The 19,937-nt window shown below is 37.9% G+C and overlaps 1 protein-coding gene across 1 annotated transcript in view; it reads right to left on the bottom strand.

Annotated features, from left to right (window-relative positions):
- The window catches only part of Adk (adenosine kinase), a 328,745-nt gene that overhangs the window by 73,815 nt on the left and 234,993 nt on the right, over positions 1-19,937 (bottom strand). The window contains exons 8-9 of the mRNA XM_090346612.1: positions 12,687-12,722; positions 1,067-1,181 (exon numbers count right to left, since the gene is read on the bottom strand). Coding sequence (XP_090202738.1) covers positions 1,067-1,181; positions 12,687-12,722 — 151 coding nt within the window. The remainder of the gene's footprint in view (positions 1-1,066; positions 1,182-12,686; positions 12,723-19,937) is intronic.

Genomic DNA, 19,937 nt, shown 5'->3' with positions numbered 1-19,937 from the left:
ACAACTTTTTGCTGTGTATGTAATTCCAAAGAATTGAACTCATGGCTTTGTGTATGCTAGGTAAGCACTCTAACACTGGGGCACACTCCTGGCCTACTTTTTTTTTTTTTTCTGAGTTCAAATTATGGAAGTTTCCAAACACATACACAAGTAGATATAACAGCATAATGCTAGCCCCATTGTCCAACTTCAACATTTTAACAGATATAGTCTGATTTTTTTAGGGGGGAGAAGGAGGAGGGTTGGTCATAGGGCTTGAACTCAGAGCCTAGGTGCTGAGCTCTCTTTTGCTCAAGACTAATGCTCTACCATTTTGAGTTACTGCCTCACTTCTGGTTTTATTTTTGCTGTTGATTAATTACAGGTAAAAGTCCCACCAACTTTCTTGCCCTGAATGGGTTGGAACTATGATCCGAAGATCTCAGCTTCCTCAGTAGCTAAGCTAGGATTACAGCTATGAGCCACTAGTGCCCAGCTAGGACCAGTCTCATTTCATAGATGCCTCAGATTTGCTTTCTACCACTCACTAAATAAAATTTGAAGCAAATTTCTGAATCTTTGTTTTGATACCTATTAAATTCCATAATAAGAAAGGTGGACAAACAGAGCCAGGAGTTTGGCCTAATTGGTAGAGTGCTTGCCTAGCATGCACCAAGACCCGGGGGTTCAATTCCTCAGTACCACATACATAGAAAAAAGCCAGAAGTGGTGCTGAGGCTCAAGTGGTAGAGCCACTTCCTGAATCTCAGGAAACAACATTTCTATATTTTATTTATGACTAGGTGAATTTATGCTAGTACAAATATTTGAAAATAAGATGCTTTCCTTTTATTTAAAGAAAGACATTTCTGGACTAATAGAATCTGCAAAATTTCAAAAGTAAATTATACATATCAAAATAGTTTTATATGACTGGATTTTAAGAAATTATCATATTGAAAATGAAATCCTTTTGATAGAATAGGAATGTTTACTAAAATAATTGTAAAACGCATATTGCTGTGAATAATCTAACATGTAATTCTATCAGGATCAATTGTCTTTGTCACACAGCCCCCACACGTACCTGTGGCCATTACAGTGTCACCACTCCCTTGGGTGAAGATCACAATTCTCTGTCTCTTTGAGTTCACCTTTGGAAGACTTTGTGTCTTTCTGGCTATTTCCTTAATGTCTTTAGTCTATTAAAAGAAAGGAAACAAAGTTTTTTTTAACCAGTACAATAACAAAAAACTTCATTAGCAGGTTAACAATATTACTTCAGATGGGACCTATTTCTGTAAGGTATGACCTAAACATAAGCACAAAACAATGATACTTTTGTTTTTTTTTTTTTGCCAGTCCTGGGTCTTGGGCTTTCTAGTGCTCTACCAATTCAGACACAGCACCACTTCTGGCTTTTTTCCCCCCCTGCATATGCGGTACTGAAGAATCAAAACCAGGTCTTTGTGCACGCTAGGCAAGCACGCTACCACTAGGCCAAACTCCCGGCCCAACAAATTTCTAAAGAGAGGTTTGTTTGCTGAGATAGGATATCATCATGTATCCCATGATGGCCATAAACTCATGTTTCTCCTGCCCATATGATTAAACCTAAGGATGGTTGTACTCCATACTCTGCAGAGATTTTAGTTATTTAATTTAAAAAAGGAATATTTAATTATTTTAGAGAGTTACAGAATATAATTATGCTGAATTTGGAAATAGTACAGTTGCTACAATGACAAATTTTTCACAGGACTAAATGAGAGGGGGAAATGCTAGGTCTTTCCTATGTAAAGATTAATCTTTTCAGAAAGATTAAGTTTGAAAATTACAAATTAGGTACTAGTGGCAGAATGCTCACCTAGCATGCACAAAGCCCTGGGTTTGATTCCTCAGTACCACATACACAGAAAAAGCCAGAAGTAGGGTTGTGGCTCAAGTGGCAGAGCACTAGCCTTAAGCAAAAAAATGGGGCCAAGTACAGTGCCCAAACCCCGAGTTCAAGCCCAGGACTGGCAAAAGAAAAAAAAAATTGGAAGTGGAGCTGTGGCTCAAATTGGTAGTGTACTAACTTTGAGCAAAAGAGCTCAGGGACAGTAGCCAGTTCCTGAGTTCAAGCACCATGGACGACCAAAATAAATAAATAAATAAATAAATAAGCAAGTAAATAAATAAATAAATAAATAAATAAATAAGGGCTGGAAGTTTGGCCTAGTGGTAGAGTGCTTGCCTACCATGCACAAAGACCTGATTTTGATTCCTCAGTACCACATACATAGAAAAAGCCAGAAATGGTGTCATGGCTGAAGTGGTAGAGGTCTCGCCTTGAGAAAGGCCAAGAACAGAGCTCAGGCCCTGAGTTCAAGCCCCAGGACTGGCAAAGAAAAAAAAAACAGTAAGTAAACAAACCAGTTTAACCATTTTAGGTAACTTAAAAATTCATGTCTGTAAAACTCCTATGGACTGAGCTTTGTTGGTAACTTGCTGTATCACTGTGCAAATTTCACAAAGTTATACCATAGAAATATGTGAGCAACAGAGGAGGAATCATAAGGTTTATCATAAATAACTTCAAAAATACAGAAACTCTTACACTCAAAAAGTTGTGACATTTGCAGTAAAATTTGCTCACTAAATACTTAAGAAAGTCTAAAATAATATGAAGTCAAGCTTCTAGTAGCAAATAACATTATGACGTGCAGAGGACAACTGCCTCGGAAAAGAACAGTTAACTTGTGACCATGACTATTGATGGGCCTTTCAAACATCCTGGTTTGTCATGGAGCTTGAACTCTGTCCCAAAGCTCTTCAGCTCAAGGCTAGCACTCTTATCACTTGGAACTACAGCACCACTTCCAGCTTTCTGGTGGTAAATTGGAGATAAGAGTCTCATGAAGTTTGGAGCCTGGGCTGGCTTTCAACTGTTATCCTCAGATCTCAGCCTCCTGAGTAGCTAGGATTATAGGTGTGAGACAATTGCACCTAGCTCCTATTGTATTTATAATTATGTATAACTCATATTTAACAAAGAAGCAAACATATTCGTATTTCAAAAGCATGGTGTACTCCATTTTTTTTGGGGGGGTGCTGGTGCTAGGGCTTGAACTCAGGGTCTGGACCTGAACTTCATTGTACCCAAAGCTAGTGCTCTACCACTTGAGCCACAATGATACTTCCAGCTCTTATCCAGTAGCTTATTGGAGAGAAGAGGTCTTATGGACTTTCCTTCCTAGGATGGATTTATTATTATTATTATTATTGGTAATAGTAGTAATAGTAGTAGTAGTAGTAGTAGTAGTAGTAGTAGTTTATTGTTGTTTTAGTGGTGATAGACAGTGGAGTTACCTTTACATGTCTAGTGATAAGTACATTTCTTTCATTTTGCTTAGTATCATCTGTTCCCTCATTTTCTCTCATTCCCTCCCTCCCATCTCCGTCCATGAGTTGCTTGGTTCACTTTCATCAATGTCCACTACAGTCTATGGACTAGGCTGGCCTTGAACTACAATCCTCTGATTTCAGCTTCCTTAATAGCTAAGATTATAGGCATAAGCCACCAGCTTGGCAGTGCATTATATTTTTGAAAAATTTTGAGTCTTACAAGATTGCTCAGGTAAGTATCAAACTCCTTTGCTCAAGTAATCTTTCTATCTCAGATTACAAAGTAGCTAGGACTACAGATATATGCTACTGCAACAGATAAAACTTTATTTTTTACAGAGGAGGTCTTTTTTTTAAGGTGTTGTAAAGAATAAATGAAGACTAAGGGGGCGGAGGAAGCTCTAAGTAAAGCTGTAGCTCAAGTGGTAGCACATTAACCTTGCTCAGGGACAAGGCCAAGCCCTGAGTTCAACCCCCATACTGGTAGAAGGAAAAAAAAAAAGAAAGCAATTCATATAATTTGTTTTTGGCATTGTGACAATGTTGATTTCCTGGTTTGTGTCATTATAATCTGGTTATAAGACATTAACATTAGAGGAAGGTAGGTAAAAAGTATATGGAAATTTCTGTACTACTTTTATAATTTTTTTTCTAAAACTAACATTATTTTGAAATAAAAATTTAGGGGCTGGGAGTTTGGCCTAGTGGTAGAGTGCTTGCCTAGCATGCACGAAGGCCCAGGTTCAATTTCTCAGTACCACATACATAGAAAAAAGCTGTTGTGGCTCAAGTGGTAGAGCTCTAGCCTTGAGAAAAAGTCCAAGGACAGTGCTTAGGCCCTGAGTTCAAGCCCCACTACTGGCAAAAAATAAATAAATAAAAATAGAAATAAAAACTTAAAGCCAGACATGGTAGTACATGTCTGTAATCTCAGCGCTTGAAAGGTCAAAACAGAAGACTTCCAAATTTGAGGCCAGCATGGGCTATATATATAGTAACATTGTTTTTTGTTGTTTTTTTTTTTAAATAATTATTGTAAGAATGAAAGTAGATTAAATGAAAAAGTACAGTGATATATTTTCTGCTTGACTTATTTTGACCCTATGATCGACTGTTGTCCCATAATTTCTAAAAAGAACTCAAGAGTTTTGACTATTGAAAATACAATTAGAGTATCACATGAGGAAAGCAAAAGATACAGAAGGCGAATATCCTCACACAATTGAACATGAGCTATTATGGAGTTCTAAAGTGGTCATCAAATCTCAGCTTTTCTATGCAGTATTACTTGGAGAAGTACAATTGTGTATATTTTATAGACAAAAAGACCTAAGAACCATGCTTATAGCTCTAAAATATTCATTACCCAAAGGCTGTAGATACTATTGCTTATCTCATTTTACAAATGAAGAAACTAATTCAAAGAGGTCAAGTACTTTGTTTAAAGCCATAAATACATGTAGTGGAGCCAGAATTAGCATCTTAGTCTCTCCAGAGAACATAGTAGTCTTAACTAGTGTTACATGCTACCCACATGCTTCCATGATTTTTCTTTTTTTTCTTTTTTTTTTTTTTTGTGGGTCATGGGGGCTTGAACTCGGCCTGACACTGTCTCTGAGCTCTTCAGCTCAACATTACCACCCCATCCCTGGGCCTGGGTGTCATCTCTGATCTCTTTAGGTCAAGGCTAAGGCTCTATCCTTGAGCCAAGCCCCACTTCCCATTTTCTAGTGGTTAATTGGAGATAAAGTCTCAGGTTCTTTTGTGCTCAGGCTGACTTTGAACCTTGAAGCTCAGATTTCAGTCTCAGAGTAGCTAGGATTACAGGTATGAGCCACCTAGCCTGGTGCCTATATGACTTCTGCCAATGTGCTTTTACTGTTATTGACACAATATTTTAGAATGTTCTTCTAAATCATTTTCACACCCATTTCTGATCTTCCATTCAAATGGGCTATTTTTCCTAATATTCTGACATTTATGGCAATACATTTCAATTTTTAATGTCAAAATAATCATTTGTCAAGGTCATTGTAGAATCTCTTCTACAATCCTAGACCATTATAGAGAAAGTAAAAGCCTACAGTAAAGGTCACCAGGCTTAACGAACATTGGAACTCTGAATTTACTACAGGTATGTGTTAGCTAGGTGACCTTGAACAACTCATACAGCCTCATTTTCATTTGATGAGCTGACTGTGGCAATGCATTTCCAGTACTTCTCAAGGCTTAAATATATTAATTGTACATTGGAAATGTTGGGAAAGGTTTTATAAACTGGGAATTTTTTTTTTTTTTGCCAGTACTGTGCTTGGACTTATCTCAAGGCTAGAGCTCACCACTTGAGCCACAGCACCACTTCCGGTTTTTCTATGTATGTGGTACAGAGGTATCAAACCTGGGTCTTCGTGCATGCTAGGCAAGCACTCTACCACTAGGCCAAACCCCTGGCCCCTGGGAAGAAATTTTTTTGTTGTTGCTGTTGTGGGTCATAGGGCTTGAACTCAAGTTAGATGGAGATAAGAGTCTCAGGTCCTTTTGTGCCTGGGCTGGCCTTGAACCTTGATCCTCAGATCTCAGCCTCCTGAGTAGCTAGGATTACAGGCGTGAGCCACGGGCACCCCCCCTCTCCCCCGCAGCAACTGGTGGGTTTTAATTTGTCCTGCAAACAATTAATCTGGTCTTGTCGTCTTGTCTTGTTTGGTTATCATAGGTAGTGGGATATCAGAAGAATCTTATAAAATAATCATTGATCCTCAGATCTCTGCCTTCTGAGTAGCTAGGATTAAAGGCATGAACTCCTGTGCTGGCTTCTTCATCCCATTTTTATTTATTTTTTTGTGGGTCAAGGCTACTGCCCTACCCTTGGAGCCACAGATCCACTTCCCATTTTCTAGTGGTTAATTGGAGATGAGTCTTTCAGTCTTTAAAGCCCTGGCTGGTTTTCGATTCTCAGATCTCAGCCTGCAGAGTAGCTAGGATTACAGGCGTGAGCTACTGCACCTAGCTTTGTCATTCCATTTTTAACTAGCTGGTGATAGAATTGTTAAACAATTCTGTCCCAACATACCCATTTCTATAGAATTCCAGTTGTGGTGCTTCCACACATTGCTTCACATATTATTTTGTTTTGTTTTATATGCAGAAATTTGTGTAACAGTTATGGAGCTATGCTCTGTGTCTGTCACTAGACTGAGTCCTACAGTGCCTCTCCCCACTCAGTCCAACATGACAACATTGGCCTTCTCAGTTCCCAGAGCTAATAGTACATTATGCTCTTTCTTGTTCAGAAGTCTTTGTGCTTTTGTTCCCTTTCTTTGTAATTTGTTTCCATTCGATTGGTCAGCTTTTTTTCTGTCATTGTTAGATGCTCATTTTTTAGATTTCACTTTTGTGGAAAATCATCCCATGGCCATTATTATCTCCAGTTCCTTCATAACAATGGTCATTTCTTTTTTGCCTTCAAGGTCTATCAAGTGTGTCAAGCACATAATCAGGTGTCAGTAAATATGTATAATTAATGATAAATGAGGTGTATAATAAGATTGATTTCATTGTTTTTTTAATGTTTTTTTTTTTTCTTCCCTATTCCTAGTCTTGGAGCTAACTCAGGGCCTAGACACTGTTCTTGAGCTTCTTTTGCTCAAGGCTAGCATTCTACTATTTGGGCCACAATGCTACTTCTGGCTTTTTCTATGTGGTACTGAGGAACTGAGTCCAGGGCTTCATGCATGCTATGTAAGCACTCTACCTCTAAGTCACATTTCCAGCCCTCCTAACCTGTTTTTTAAATGTCCTTGTTTTCATAGGTGTCAGGAGACATGAAGTACGTATGAAAGCATTAGTTCACTTTCTTGGCAGCAGGACCTGGCTTAGTTTTTATTTTCAGAAACTGAGTAACTGTTCATTTTTTATTTATGTGAATACAACATAGGAATCTTAGAGTCATTTTAGAAAATAATTTGGAGGGTTGGGAACATGGCCTAGTTAGTGGTTGAGTGTTTGCCTAGCATACATGAAGCCCTGAGTTTGATTCTTTAGTACCACATACACAGAAAAAGCCAGAAGTGATGTGGCTCAAGTGGTAATTCACTAGCCTAGAGAAAGCCCAGGCCCTGAGTTTAAGCTCCAGGACTAACCCAAGAAAAAAAAAAGAAAACAAAATTATTTGGAAAGCCATACCTTTTGAATATGCTCCGTAGACTTTCTGTTTATGGAGTTGAATGCAACATTCTGAGATGATATACATACTTGACACCCCCACTGCCCAATAAAGCAGTCATGAGCTATACGGACTTCAGAGCACTCAGAATGTGGACAGGCCAGATGAGAGATTACATTTTAATAGTTGAATGGGACCTCTACCATCCACCTCAATGGACCTTACTGCCTCAGCTTCCAGAATAGTTAGAACTACAGACTTCATCACACATGGCTTTACATTTAGAACATAATTCTATACTTTTCTCTTTTAGAATTTTCAATTCTGAATTCAATAAGAAAATGATAAAAGTCTTCCTTGGTCAGAGAAAAGCCTAGGATTCTCTGAACAGAGCCAGAGGCTGTGAGAAGCAAGGAGATACTTTTCTTCCTCTACAGAAGAAGGTTTTTTTTGTTTGTTTGTTTTTGTTTTTTGTTTTGGCCAGTCCTGAGGCATGAACTCGGGGATTGGGCACTAACTCTGAGCTTCTTTTACACAAGTCTAGCACTCTACCATTTGAGCCACGGTGCCACTTTCAGCTGTTTTTCATTATTTGGTCTTGAGGAACTGAACCCAGGGCTTCATGCATGCTAGGCAAGCACGCTACCACGAAGCCACATTGCCAGCCCGAACAGAAGTATTATTATACCTTTTACTTCTATAACAAGAAAATTAAAATTTCTTGCTTGGAGTAATGCTGAATAAACGATCCAACAGAGAAGGTATGCTTTCTCTTTATCATTTGACATATATTCTGTTGCAGACAATGGAAATATGGAGGTAATCTTATATTTAGATTTGAGGTATCTCCTTCATTTTATTTAATTCAAATCAAGTTCCAATAGATTTTAAATGGCTTCATAATGAAGCATGCTTCTAAGTATCTTACTTTTACTGAGATCCTAAATTAAGTAATCTTTTTTGGTTCCATTCAAGATAAGGTAGATTTAAAAACACATCGCAGTCTGAACTGATTTTCTTCAATAATAGGAGGCTGTGAAACTTTTTTTTTTTTTTGCCAGTCCTGCCTGGGCTTGAGCTCAGGGCCTGAGCACTATCCTTGGACTTTCTCAAGGCTAGAGCTCTACCACTTGAGCCTCAGCACCACTGTGGCTTTTTTCTATGTATGTGGTACCGAGGAATCGAACCTGGGTCTTCATGCATGCTAGGCAAGCATTTTAACCACTAGGCCAAACTCCTGGCCCAGCTGTGAAACTTTTTAACCGCAAAAATGATCATTTTCAATTCTTAGCAGGTCTGTCATTTAAATCAAGCACTATATAATTTAAAATAATATATATGCTATATATGCTATATATACACACAGATACACATATATATGCACATATATGATGTGTGTATGTATGTATATATGTACGTATATTTCTCTTTTGAACTTTGTTCTCTGCTCAGATCTAATTTTTATGGCTTTTTCCAGGACCTTTTAAAACTGCTGCTTCTTGTTGTAAACTGCCCAATTCATTTGAAAGATTAAAGATTAAAGAAAAAGAATCAAAGATTATCTAAAATTTGCGTGAAGCTAAGCAGAAAATTGTAAACAATGCGTTTGTGGCTATTTCCTGATGAATAAACATTGGTTATTTTCAGAGGTATGTGCACTGGTCTGTCAGCAGACAGATCACTAGTGGCCTTGCTCACAGGCTTTGGGAACTGATTGGGATTTATAATAGATAATTAGGGCAGGGCAGCAGTGCTGGTGTGGAAAAAAAAAGAGTGTTCACTTTTCTTTCTTTTAATCATTTCTCTTTTCTGAGTTTTGTTCCCAATTTATAGGAAATATTAAGTTGGAAGAGGTGAGAGTTTTTTTAATCTTCTTTTTTCACATTAGATTTTAGAGTATTTGCACATTTCACAGACAGAAAACTGTAAAGTAAAATGATTTATTTTTGTTTTCCCCTTAAGAACACCAAGTTCCCATGCTGAGTGCTGTGGCTCATGCCTGTAATCCTAGCTACTCAGGAGGCTGATATCTGAGGATCATGGTTCAAAGCCAGCCTGGGCACTAAAGAACCTGAGACTCTTATCTCCAACTAATCACTAGAAAAGGGGAAGTGGGGCTTTGGCTCCAGCGGTACGGCAGTGGCCTTGAGCTGAACAACTCAGGGACAGCACCCAGGCCCAGAGTTCAAGCCCCATGGAGGGATACCAATTTCCCAACCTATGCTTTCATATTGCTATCTAATGAACTAAACTTTTGTTGCATTATAAAAATCACTGAATTTCTCCAGGTAGTGTTCCATTGTTTATTAATAATGCTTACCTGAGGCAATTCTACTCGAGGTTCATATATATTCTGTCATGCTTGGGATGTTTTTTGGGAATCCATAAAGGGGAACTTCAAGATGCTATATATTCTTTACCCAATCTAACACATCACTGTCAACATCTTTGACAGAACAGTTTTGCTATGTGAGAAGGTAATATGGTTATGTGATTGTAATCACTACTTTGCTTGTGTGCTTTAATCAATTATAGCAGACCTATGGCAAAAAGAAATTCGGAAAGCAGTCAGTAAGAACTAATAAAATATACAGAAACTGAAAAAGTAGTTTGTTGCTAAGATTGAAGGTAAACTAGGAGTATTCAGAGCAAACAGCTCAAGGAGAAAGTAGAAGTAGAATTAGTCAGGCCTACTGAAATATTTAAGCAAATATTACATAGATGCTAGGGATCATTGTTATAAAACATGTTATATTTCTAAGTATCTGTGAAAACTGTGTAACTAAAATAATCTTTATGGTAATGTGGTAAACTGACAAGTTTCAAATTTATGTCCAATATGTTTTTATCTATGGAAAATTGGTTTGAGCTTGTATGTATGTATGTATGTATGTATGTATGTATGTATGTATGTATGTATCTATTAGTTGGTCCTGGGGCACTGTCCCTGACCTTTTTTCCTCAAGATTGGTATACCACCCTCAGCACTTGAATCACAGCTCAGTTTCTGGCTTTCTTGCCAGGTTGGTTTTGAACCTCGATTTTCAGATCTGAGCCTTCTGAGTAGATAGGATTACAGGCATAAGCCACAAGTGTCTGACGATTTGAGTGAGCATTTTTTTTTTTGCCAGTCTTGGGGCTTGAACTCAGGACCTGGACACTGTCCTTGGACATTTTTTGCTCAAGGCTAGCACTCTGCCACTTGAGCCACAGTGTCACTTCTGGCTTTTTCTGTGTATGTGATAGTGAGGAATCAATCCAAGGGCTTCATGTAGCCTTGATAAGCACTCTACCACTAAGTCACAATCCTGGCCCTGAATGAGCACTTTGATTGCATCCTTGTCTTTCTTTTCTTTTCTTTAGTTTAATTTAATTTTTTATTATTGGGGTAATGTATACATTACATTCATCAGGTAGTAGGTGCATTACTTCTCACACAATGATACCCCTTCTCATGTTATTGTCCCCATTCTCCACCCCCACACACCCACATCTTTGATTTTCAAATTGAACATTCCTTTAAGTAAATTGTTCTGTTGATCAATTTCCAGTTTGGAAAATTATAAAATTTAAATTAGACAAAAAAGAAAGGAAAGGGGCTGGGAGTTTGGCCTAATGGTAGAATACTTGCCTAGCATGCACAAAGACCCAGGTTTGAGTCTTTGGTACCACATACATAGAAAAAGCCAGAAGTGGTGCTGTAGCTCAAGTGGTAGAGCTCTAGCCATGAGAAAGCCAAAGGCCAGTGCTCAGGCCTTGAGTTCAAGCCCCAGGACTGATGGGGAAAAAAAAGGATGGGAGAAGATAAAGTTGTAGATGAATCAATTCTCTATTAACTAGAGTATGGGACAACAACTAAAAAGGCAAACTTGCCCCAAATTAAATAATGGAGTATCATGAGGTGTTCCTGCTGAAGTAGTTCTTGCATAGGATCTTGAGGGAATACTTATATGTTCACTGTCTTCTTTTTGAAACAAAGCTCTATTTCTGGCTCATCAAGTCCTACAACATAGATAATATGCATCTGTTTACTTTGTTGCTTGGTAATGAATCTGCTTTTAGTATATATAAGTAACAGTTCCATAACAAAGTGGCACACCTTTCTTTAAAGTGTTCCAAGTAAGCTTACAAGTATTATCTAAACAAAGCTCACAGCTTTATAGATGTTAGACAATCCTTAGTATGCAAATAAGGAAGGGTTCTAGATCTCAGTTCTAGTCACATTACATTTTAAGAATATTACTATCTGGTAGTATTTTAAGTTGCTTTACAAGACATAACATTCTACATAATTCTGACTCAATTAAATACCATAATCATAAAAGACTCATAAACTCAGTTAATTCTCTGTCAATTAACCTGGGCTCATATTGGAGTCAGTGTTTTCTAACAATGAACTGAAAGATGGATATTGCACAGATAAAAACATGGTTTTGACTGTTATCTTAATTTGGCAAACAGCCACTTCATGGAATTTTGAATCTTGAGATCATAATTCTTCTATTAGGAAAACAGAATCAAGGCCTGGAAATTAAAGCCAATTATCAATATTTTGTTTAATAAAATTTGTGTATATTTTATGCTATCCAAGAGAAAGAGAGAGCCAGAGGTAGAGAAAAAAAAAGAGTCTAGAGGGAAGTTCATAAAATCAGGATTTAAATTAATCAGTTCCTAACAACTGTTAAGTACAATCTTTTGGAAATTAATTTGCATAATGATAATCTACATGTGATAGGGCTGAAATTATTTAAGCGACATTATATCTCACTGTTTAGTCTTGCTCCACCACTGCTGTAGCAGTGAATCCTTGTGAAATGTAATGCAGCTAATGAGGTAGCTTTTTAACTGAACAAACTGACAGGCCCCATATCTGCAGAGGCAGCTTGAAACCGTGCCCAACCTCTTGGCTTCCCAAGAGGCTTTTCAAAATTCAATAAATAACATCTGTAGGCGATGTTGGGTGCAGACCTAGCAGAGTGCGTCATAACACTGTGCTGGCAGAACAAAGAAACCATGACGACTGCCAAGTTTCCATGGCAACTGCTGCGAGGCTCTGAGAGTATAATAGCACATCAATCACTGTCCAAAAGAACTTCATTATCAGCTAGAAAAAAAAACCTTTAGGATCTGTTTAGTGTGCAATTGTGGGTTAACTCACCTCAAAGCCTTGCTCTCTAGCAAAAGCGTCAGCTTCCTGGAAAAAAAAAAAAGAACAGTTAATTATAAAGTGCTAGGTAATGAAGAAATAATCCATTCTGAAACTCATTCAAACAGTCTTCTTTTTACACAATTATCTCAATATAACCACATAGTTCAATTTTTATTCTTACAAAAAAAGATTTCCTTTTTCTCTTGGCATAATAAAAAAAAAAGGCAGCAAAATGTCAACATACTTCACAAGTTACAATAAAGAAGATGTAGTACATGTTTTTACTGTAGCTGCCACAGGGAGTTCAGGTGTACTGACCTCAGCAAAGAAAGACAATCATTTGACACCTAAAGGAACATACCAGTGGATATATTTCCAATTAAAACAATACCTCTCAGAAAACTCTGCTGTAGAGGAGAAAGATGATTCCTAATAGATGCATAACGAAAAATCACCATTTTACAATTACCATGAAGATATTTAAGGATCAGCAATGGTTGGTAAATTCACTGGGTAAAGAAATGGGTAAGTCTTTCTTTAAACCAAAGTGCATGGATTATAGACTGGTCATTGGGAGCAAAGTATAACTTTATAATGGAAGGATCAAGCTCTTATCATGTTAGCTCAGCAATCGATCCTATCATTTATTATCAGTAATAGTTGGATAACCACACATCTGTACCTTTGGTTATGATGCAGTGTGAAGTTTACAATGTTGCCTATAAAGTAATCTGAACAAAACTGTTTAAAGCAAATTCATTGAAACTACAGCTCAACAACCTACAGTCACCAAGAAAGAGAAGAAAGGGGACAAGCTAAAGGATATAATGAGAAAGCAAAGGGACAAGTATAAGGTTGGATGTCTATGGTATAACTAACTAGTTTAGCTCTTTAACAAGTCACTGTCAATGAAGTGGGGAGAAGAAAGTAAGAGTGACTGTATTTTTTTTTTTTGTTTTTTTGCCAGGCCTGGGCTTGAGCTCAGGGCCTGAGCACTGTCCTTGGACTTTCTCAAGGCTAGAGCTCTACCACTTGAGCCTCAGCACCACTTCCGGCTTTTTTCTATGTATGTGGTACCAAGGAATCGAACCCGGGTCTTCATGCATGCTAGGCAAGCACTTTAACCACTAGGCCAAACTCCCGGCCCCGAGTGACTGTATTTTAACAAATCAATTGTAATATATATCTACACACACACACACTTTAGAACTAGAGAACAGAAACTAGGAGGCTAGAAAATATTAGGAATTATTAGTTTAATAAGAAAAATGTCCTTAATTTTTATAGATACATCCTCAAGTATTTAGAGATAAAATATTATGGAGTAAGTCATTGACTTCATGATAATTCATAAAAAATACTAGTGATATGGGACCAGGAGTTTGGTCTAGTGGTAAAGTGCCTGCCTAGCATGCACGAAGACCCAGGTTTGATTCCTCGATACCCCATGCAAAGGACTGTGGCTCAAGTAGCAGAGCTCTAGCCATGAGAAAGCCCTAGGATAGTACTCAGGTCCTGAGTTCAAGCTCTCAGGACAGGCAAAAAAAAAATAATAATACAAGTGATATAAAACTGGCAATATATTAATACATACATCACTGTAAAACTATCTATATGTACTATATACACATAGTATTTGGGCACTCAATATCCCAACTATTTCATATGATTAAAAATTATCATAATGAATCATCAAAAACAAAAACCCCTTGAAACCTAACCCTTGAAGTTTCTCTTCTATGTAAGACAGGGTAACAAAATTCTTCTGCTTTAAATACCAGAAAAACACAACTTAATGAACAGTATATAACCTAATGTAGTCATTGCAGGCACATGATCAAATGACAAAAACACAACTGTGTAACTGAATCCTTTCCTTTGCCTGTTTGGGTTGTACATACTTTTTAATTTGAGGACAGACAGAAATGGACGCAATATTACTTTTCAATTCTACTTCCCTCTTGAAAGTGAAAAAAATTGCAGACAACTGTCAAGAGCTTCTACATCTAAACTTACATTCCTCCAAAATTATCTTTGCCAAGAGATATTAATAGAAGGATGGGATTTGAGCCGAGTAGTGAGAAGATCCAACTCAACGAAGCAACTGACTGCTGCACCAAACCATGTAAGGCAGAAAGTAGTCAGTGTCTTTAGCCCTGATTTGGTCATTACCTACACATTGAAGAAAAACACTAAGGAAAGAAATATGCACATTCTTAGGATCCAATATTCTAATAATAACAGGTAGATTTACTTTGAGGATTTGAAGAGGTCACAATGCACAAATTCAACTGAACACTGAAGTAACACAATGTGATAAGCTGAGTGTGCAACTTTTAAGGCCACTCACTGGAGAAGCACTGGCTGACCATGTAGGCAGAAGCTGGTATAGATAAAAAAATAAAAATAAAAATCAGGATGATTTTGGTAATTGTTTCAAACAACATGAGACTCTTAAAGATTTACTTACAATATACCTTTGTTCATTACATAGTCAATGTTTACTATGTTTACTACTTGGGATATGAAAGCAAAGGATATAGTTCAACAGATGTCAATGTGGTATTTTCCAAGCTGTCACAGTTACCTAAGTTAATTCATCTAGGAAAGCACAATTGAAAAACTATATTAGAACTACTTTTTAAAATGAAACTTCATTGGAGCTATTAAAAAACATGAAGAGTCAATAGGTCTAAGACATAAAGTTTAAAAATCCAGGACGAGCATGATGGCTCATGCCTGTAATCCTAGCTACTCAGGAACAAGGTTCAAAGCCAGCTTGGGCACAAAAGAACCTGAGACTCTTTATCTCCAATTAACCTCTAGAAAACGAGAAATGAGGCTTGGCTCAAGGGTAGGGCAGTAGCCTTGACCGGAAGAGCTCTAGGACAGTGCCTAGGCCCAGGGGTAGGGTGATGGCCTTGAGCTGAAGAGCTCAGGGACAGTGTCTAGGCTGAGTTACTCACAAATAAACAATCCACACATAATAGATTAAGAAAAAAGGGCTGGGCAGGGCAGGGCAGGGTGGGAGGTGGGGAGGAGACCAGGAGTTTGGCCTTCGTGGTAGCGTGCTTGCCTAGCATGCATGAAGACCAGGATTCAACTCCTTGGTACCACATACATAGAATAAGCTGGAAATGGAGCTATGACTCAGGTGATAGAGCTCTAGCCTTGAGAAAAAGCTCAAGGACAGTGCTCAGGCCCTGAGTTCAAGCCCTAGGACTGGCAAAAAAAAAAAAAAGCCAGCACAGAGGCTCACACCTGTAATCCTAGCTACTCAGGAGGCTGAGATCTGAGGATCAAGGTTCAAAGCCAGCCCCGAGACTCCAATTAACCTATAGAAAATGGGAAGTCAGGCTTGGCTCAAGGGTAGATGGGTAGCCTTGAGCTGAAGAGCTCAAGGACAGTGCCCAGGAGGAGTTAAAGCCTCATGACCCACCAAAAAAAAAAAAAAAAAAAAAAAAAAAAAAAGGGTGTTGAAGGGAGCATTTCATAATTGTGAAGTACCCTACCACTGAACAAAATACGTGTGTGTATGTGTGTGTGTGTGTGTGTGTGTGTGTGTGTGTGTGTGTATGTTAGCACATATGTTAGTACTAAGATGTGAACTTATGACATTGTGCTTGTTTGACTGGTATTCTACCCCTTGAGCTGTACTTCTAGTTTAATTTCTTGCTGATTTTTTTTGGGATACAAAGTTTCTGGATTTGTCTGCCTGGGCTAGCTCAGCCTCCTAAGTAGATAGGATTACAGGGGGGATCCACTAGCATATGGGTCTCACATTTTTTTGTTGTTGTTGTTGTTAATGCCAGTTTTATTTGTATAATTAACTGTAATATGGCATGACAGAAATAATCCAAGATACATATATAGATGCCAAATCATTATTATGAAAGGAAATCGGATCCCAGGGTATTTTTGTGTCTGTAAACAATTCCTTGCACCAACACATTTGTGGCTGAGGAAGGATATTCTTAAAAAAAAAAAATCAACTCAGTTTTCTGTCTTGGTGCCCCCTCATACAGGTTTGTTGAGCTGCACCTTATCACTGAAAAAGCTAAGCACTTGTTCTGTGGCTTAAAATGATCGTGTCTTCTAACTTCCTCCCACTTACCTTCCTTTGATCTTGGGCTGGTGCCCCAAGTCACACCATTAGAAAAGGCAGCTGGCTCACATCACTGCAGACTTTTGGTAACCTCTGATCTGAATGTGTTTATAGATACAGTGATGGAACATTCATTTTTCTCTCTCAGCAAAACAAACAAAACAAAGCAGGGGAAACAATTTGACCCAGTAAGAATTTTAAGCATTATCTTACCTTCACATTCACTGTCTGAAGGGAAAGAAATCAAGAAAGAAAGAATGCAAGTAGATGGTGGGCAGACCCGTAAGAGAGGCTCCAAACATTAGGGGTAATTCCAAGTAAACTGATCATACTAAATTGAAAAGGACTTTTTAGTGTGCCATGGAAGAAGAAGTGAGAAAAGAAAACAAGCAAGTCCCCATCTGTGCTGCCCCAGGGCGCCTCGTACTGGGTTTCACAAATCTAATGAAGCAGTCAGGTTAAAATCCAACCACAGAGTAGATGTGACATGTGGAGAACAGCTCGGGTAGAATAGAGAAGCACGGTGGTTCCTAATGCAGGTGATTATCCATGTGATGATCATTATATTTACAGGCTTTCCATTTTAGATCTGACATCAGAAATCACAAAGGAGGAGGAATTAAGGAAATAAACAACCGACACAGGCTTTCCTGCTCCCCAAGCGAGTAGAACACTTTCATTCATGCATGACAAGCAACAAAAGCAAAACTAAACAGGCCAGGAAAGAGCATTTCTGTGAAGGCTGCATTTCACATTAACACCTCTTTCCATTTTGATGACTTTCACTATTATTCAATTTCTCAGACAGGTCTTATTGCCAGAATCAGGTCCCATTGTTGCTTATGCTATAATACAGTATCATTTTTGGTTTTCAATGAATGATACTCACATAATACGTCTTTTTTTTCCAACAACAGAGTCATTTTCCCTTCCTGGAGTTGAGTGTTGTGAATAAAATGACATATAATTAAAGTCTTAGACTCTCATCTACACTAGCCACTTAGGATTTACAGTAGGCTTGCTGCCTCACCATCCAGGCTAAAAGGGTGCTGAAGAAACAATCAGCAAATATGGGTTTTGAATTGAGGTTAAAAAAAGGTTGAAATCCATGCTTAATGAAAACGTTGGAATCCTTACATTAAGAGCTATTTAAAGGGATTAGCAGTTGCTATTAAAAAGCACAATCCTCAGATTATACAGGAAAGGAAACTCAAGGATATGTTTGTAGGCATGAAAGACAACAATTTCCTTTATAATCAATTGGGGAGAAAATTATTTCTTTTATTTTGTCTGATAATACCTAAGTTCTTATTTATAAAGTAGAATTACTATAATCAATATTAAACTAAAGCTACAAATTGCTCGTGCTCTAATTTCATTGTGAAGGATCTGTAAGTAGCTGTATAGAAATAAATTTCTGTATCATAAGACTTATATCATAAGACTTTATCAAAATCTTTTTTTAATTATAGGTTTTTGAGATTATCTAGATTTTCTACATGGATGATTATGCCTATGTGAAACTATAGTCCTATTAACCATTCTACAAAGATATTTGCAATATGAATGCTTTTAAAGACAAAAAGTTACCTTTTTGCTACAAGGTGTTAGAATGAGTGTGATGGCTAGCTATCACCACTATGACAACCATAGTTCCTAACCTCTGCATTTCACTTCTGCTTCGGACTCTAAGAACCCAGTTTAGAATTATTCTTTATCTGCTCATGATAACACCTTGCTTTTGGATTCCGGATACTAACGGGGCGCAGTTTAAGGCTAAAACTTCATGTACTGAAACAAAAAGGAGAAGGTCTAACTCAGAATGAGGGAAAAATAAACTATCTATTAGAAGTAGCCCACCTATCCAAAACACACAACTTTGTTTCTCTAATACAAATGGGAAAAAGAAGACTTTAAAGAATATGATGGTATGGGTCTTACTGGTGCATCTCATAATCTTTACTCAAGTCCAGAGAACTGGAAAAAGTCAAGAAAAAATGGAGCCACAATTTTTACCTTACTTTATTTACCTTTCCATTGGACAAAAATGTACCCCTGAAATATACTTTAGAATAACAACATCTGTTAGCTCAGAAGTATATCTCTGGTTCACAGTAGGTGCAGACTATAAAACAACATTACAAGGCTAGATGTGCTGGTACATGCATGTAATCTAGCTTCAAGAACAGAGATAGAAAATGATCTGAGGTCAGCCTGGGAAAGAGTTAGGAAGATCCTATCTTAAAAACCAAGTTGAGTGTGGTGGTTCACATAAGGCAGTGGGTGAAGGCATAGAACTTCAGCCCAAAGCTGGCTGATGCAAAAGTTGAGACCCTTCCCTAAAAATTTTAAAAAAGGGCTGGAGGTGTGTAACTCAATTAATATAATGTTTATTTAGCATGTGCAAAGCTGAGTTCAAATCCAAGTATCAACAACAAGGACAACAAAAAAGATATTAAGTTGACTGCAGGGCACTCAAAATAACATGTAAATGGAGGCTGCCTATAATATATATACAGATAGGACAAATCACTGAATATACTCCAGAACTCATCTTTTTTTTGGGGGGGGGGGATGTAGGGGAAGAGTCAAGGCACCTGTACTCTGGGCCTGGGTGCTGTCCCTGTTGTCCAAAAGCTCTTCAGCTCCAGGCTGCCACCCTACCCCTAGGCCGAGGCATTGTCCCCTGAGCTCTTCAACTCCAGGCTACCGATTTAACCCTTGAGCCATAGCCCCACTTCCCTTTTTCTAGTAGTTAACTGGAGATTAACAGTCTCCAGGTCTTTCGTGCATGGGCTGGCTTTGAACCATGCTCATCAGATCTCAGCCTTCTGAATAGCTAGGATTACAGGCATGAGCTACCATACCGGCACACATTTTCTTATGATTCTGTTTTAGTGCTCATACTTATACCATTGTGAATGAGGAAACATTTTAATTTGTAAATAAAAGGATAGAAAAATTGTTAACTAAAATTTGAGCCTGAGAGTCCTTCTTAAAATAAATTTCACTCGCAAAAATATCTGTACTGGTTTAACAAGGAATATAATATAAAGCTTTTTGGAGATTTTAAACTACGCTCTGACATTTATTACCATATGCTTCCTGTCTACAGAATGCTGCACAAAAATATTATTTAACATTTATTGAGTGCT

The sequence above is a fragment of the Megascapheus bottae genome, chromosome 15 (genome assembly GCF_031878675.1).
Source record: "Megascapheus bottae isolate mThoBot1 chromosome 15, mThoBot2.hap1, whole genome shotgun sequence".
In the NCBI taxonomy this organism is placed as follows: domain Eukaryota; kingdom Metazoa; phylum Chordata; class Mammalia; order Rodentia; family Geomyidae; genus Megascapheus; species Megascapheus bottae.
This window is presented reverse-complemented; position numbering and strand designations above follow the sequence as displayed.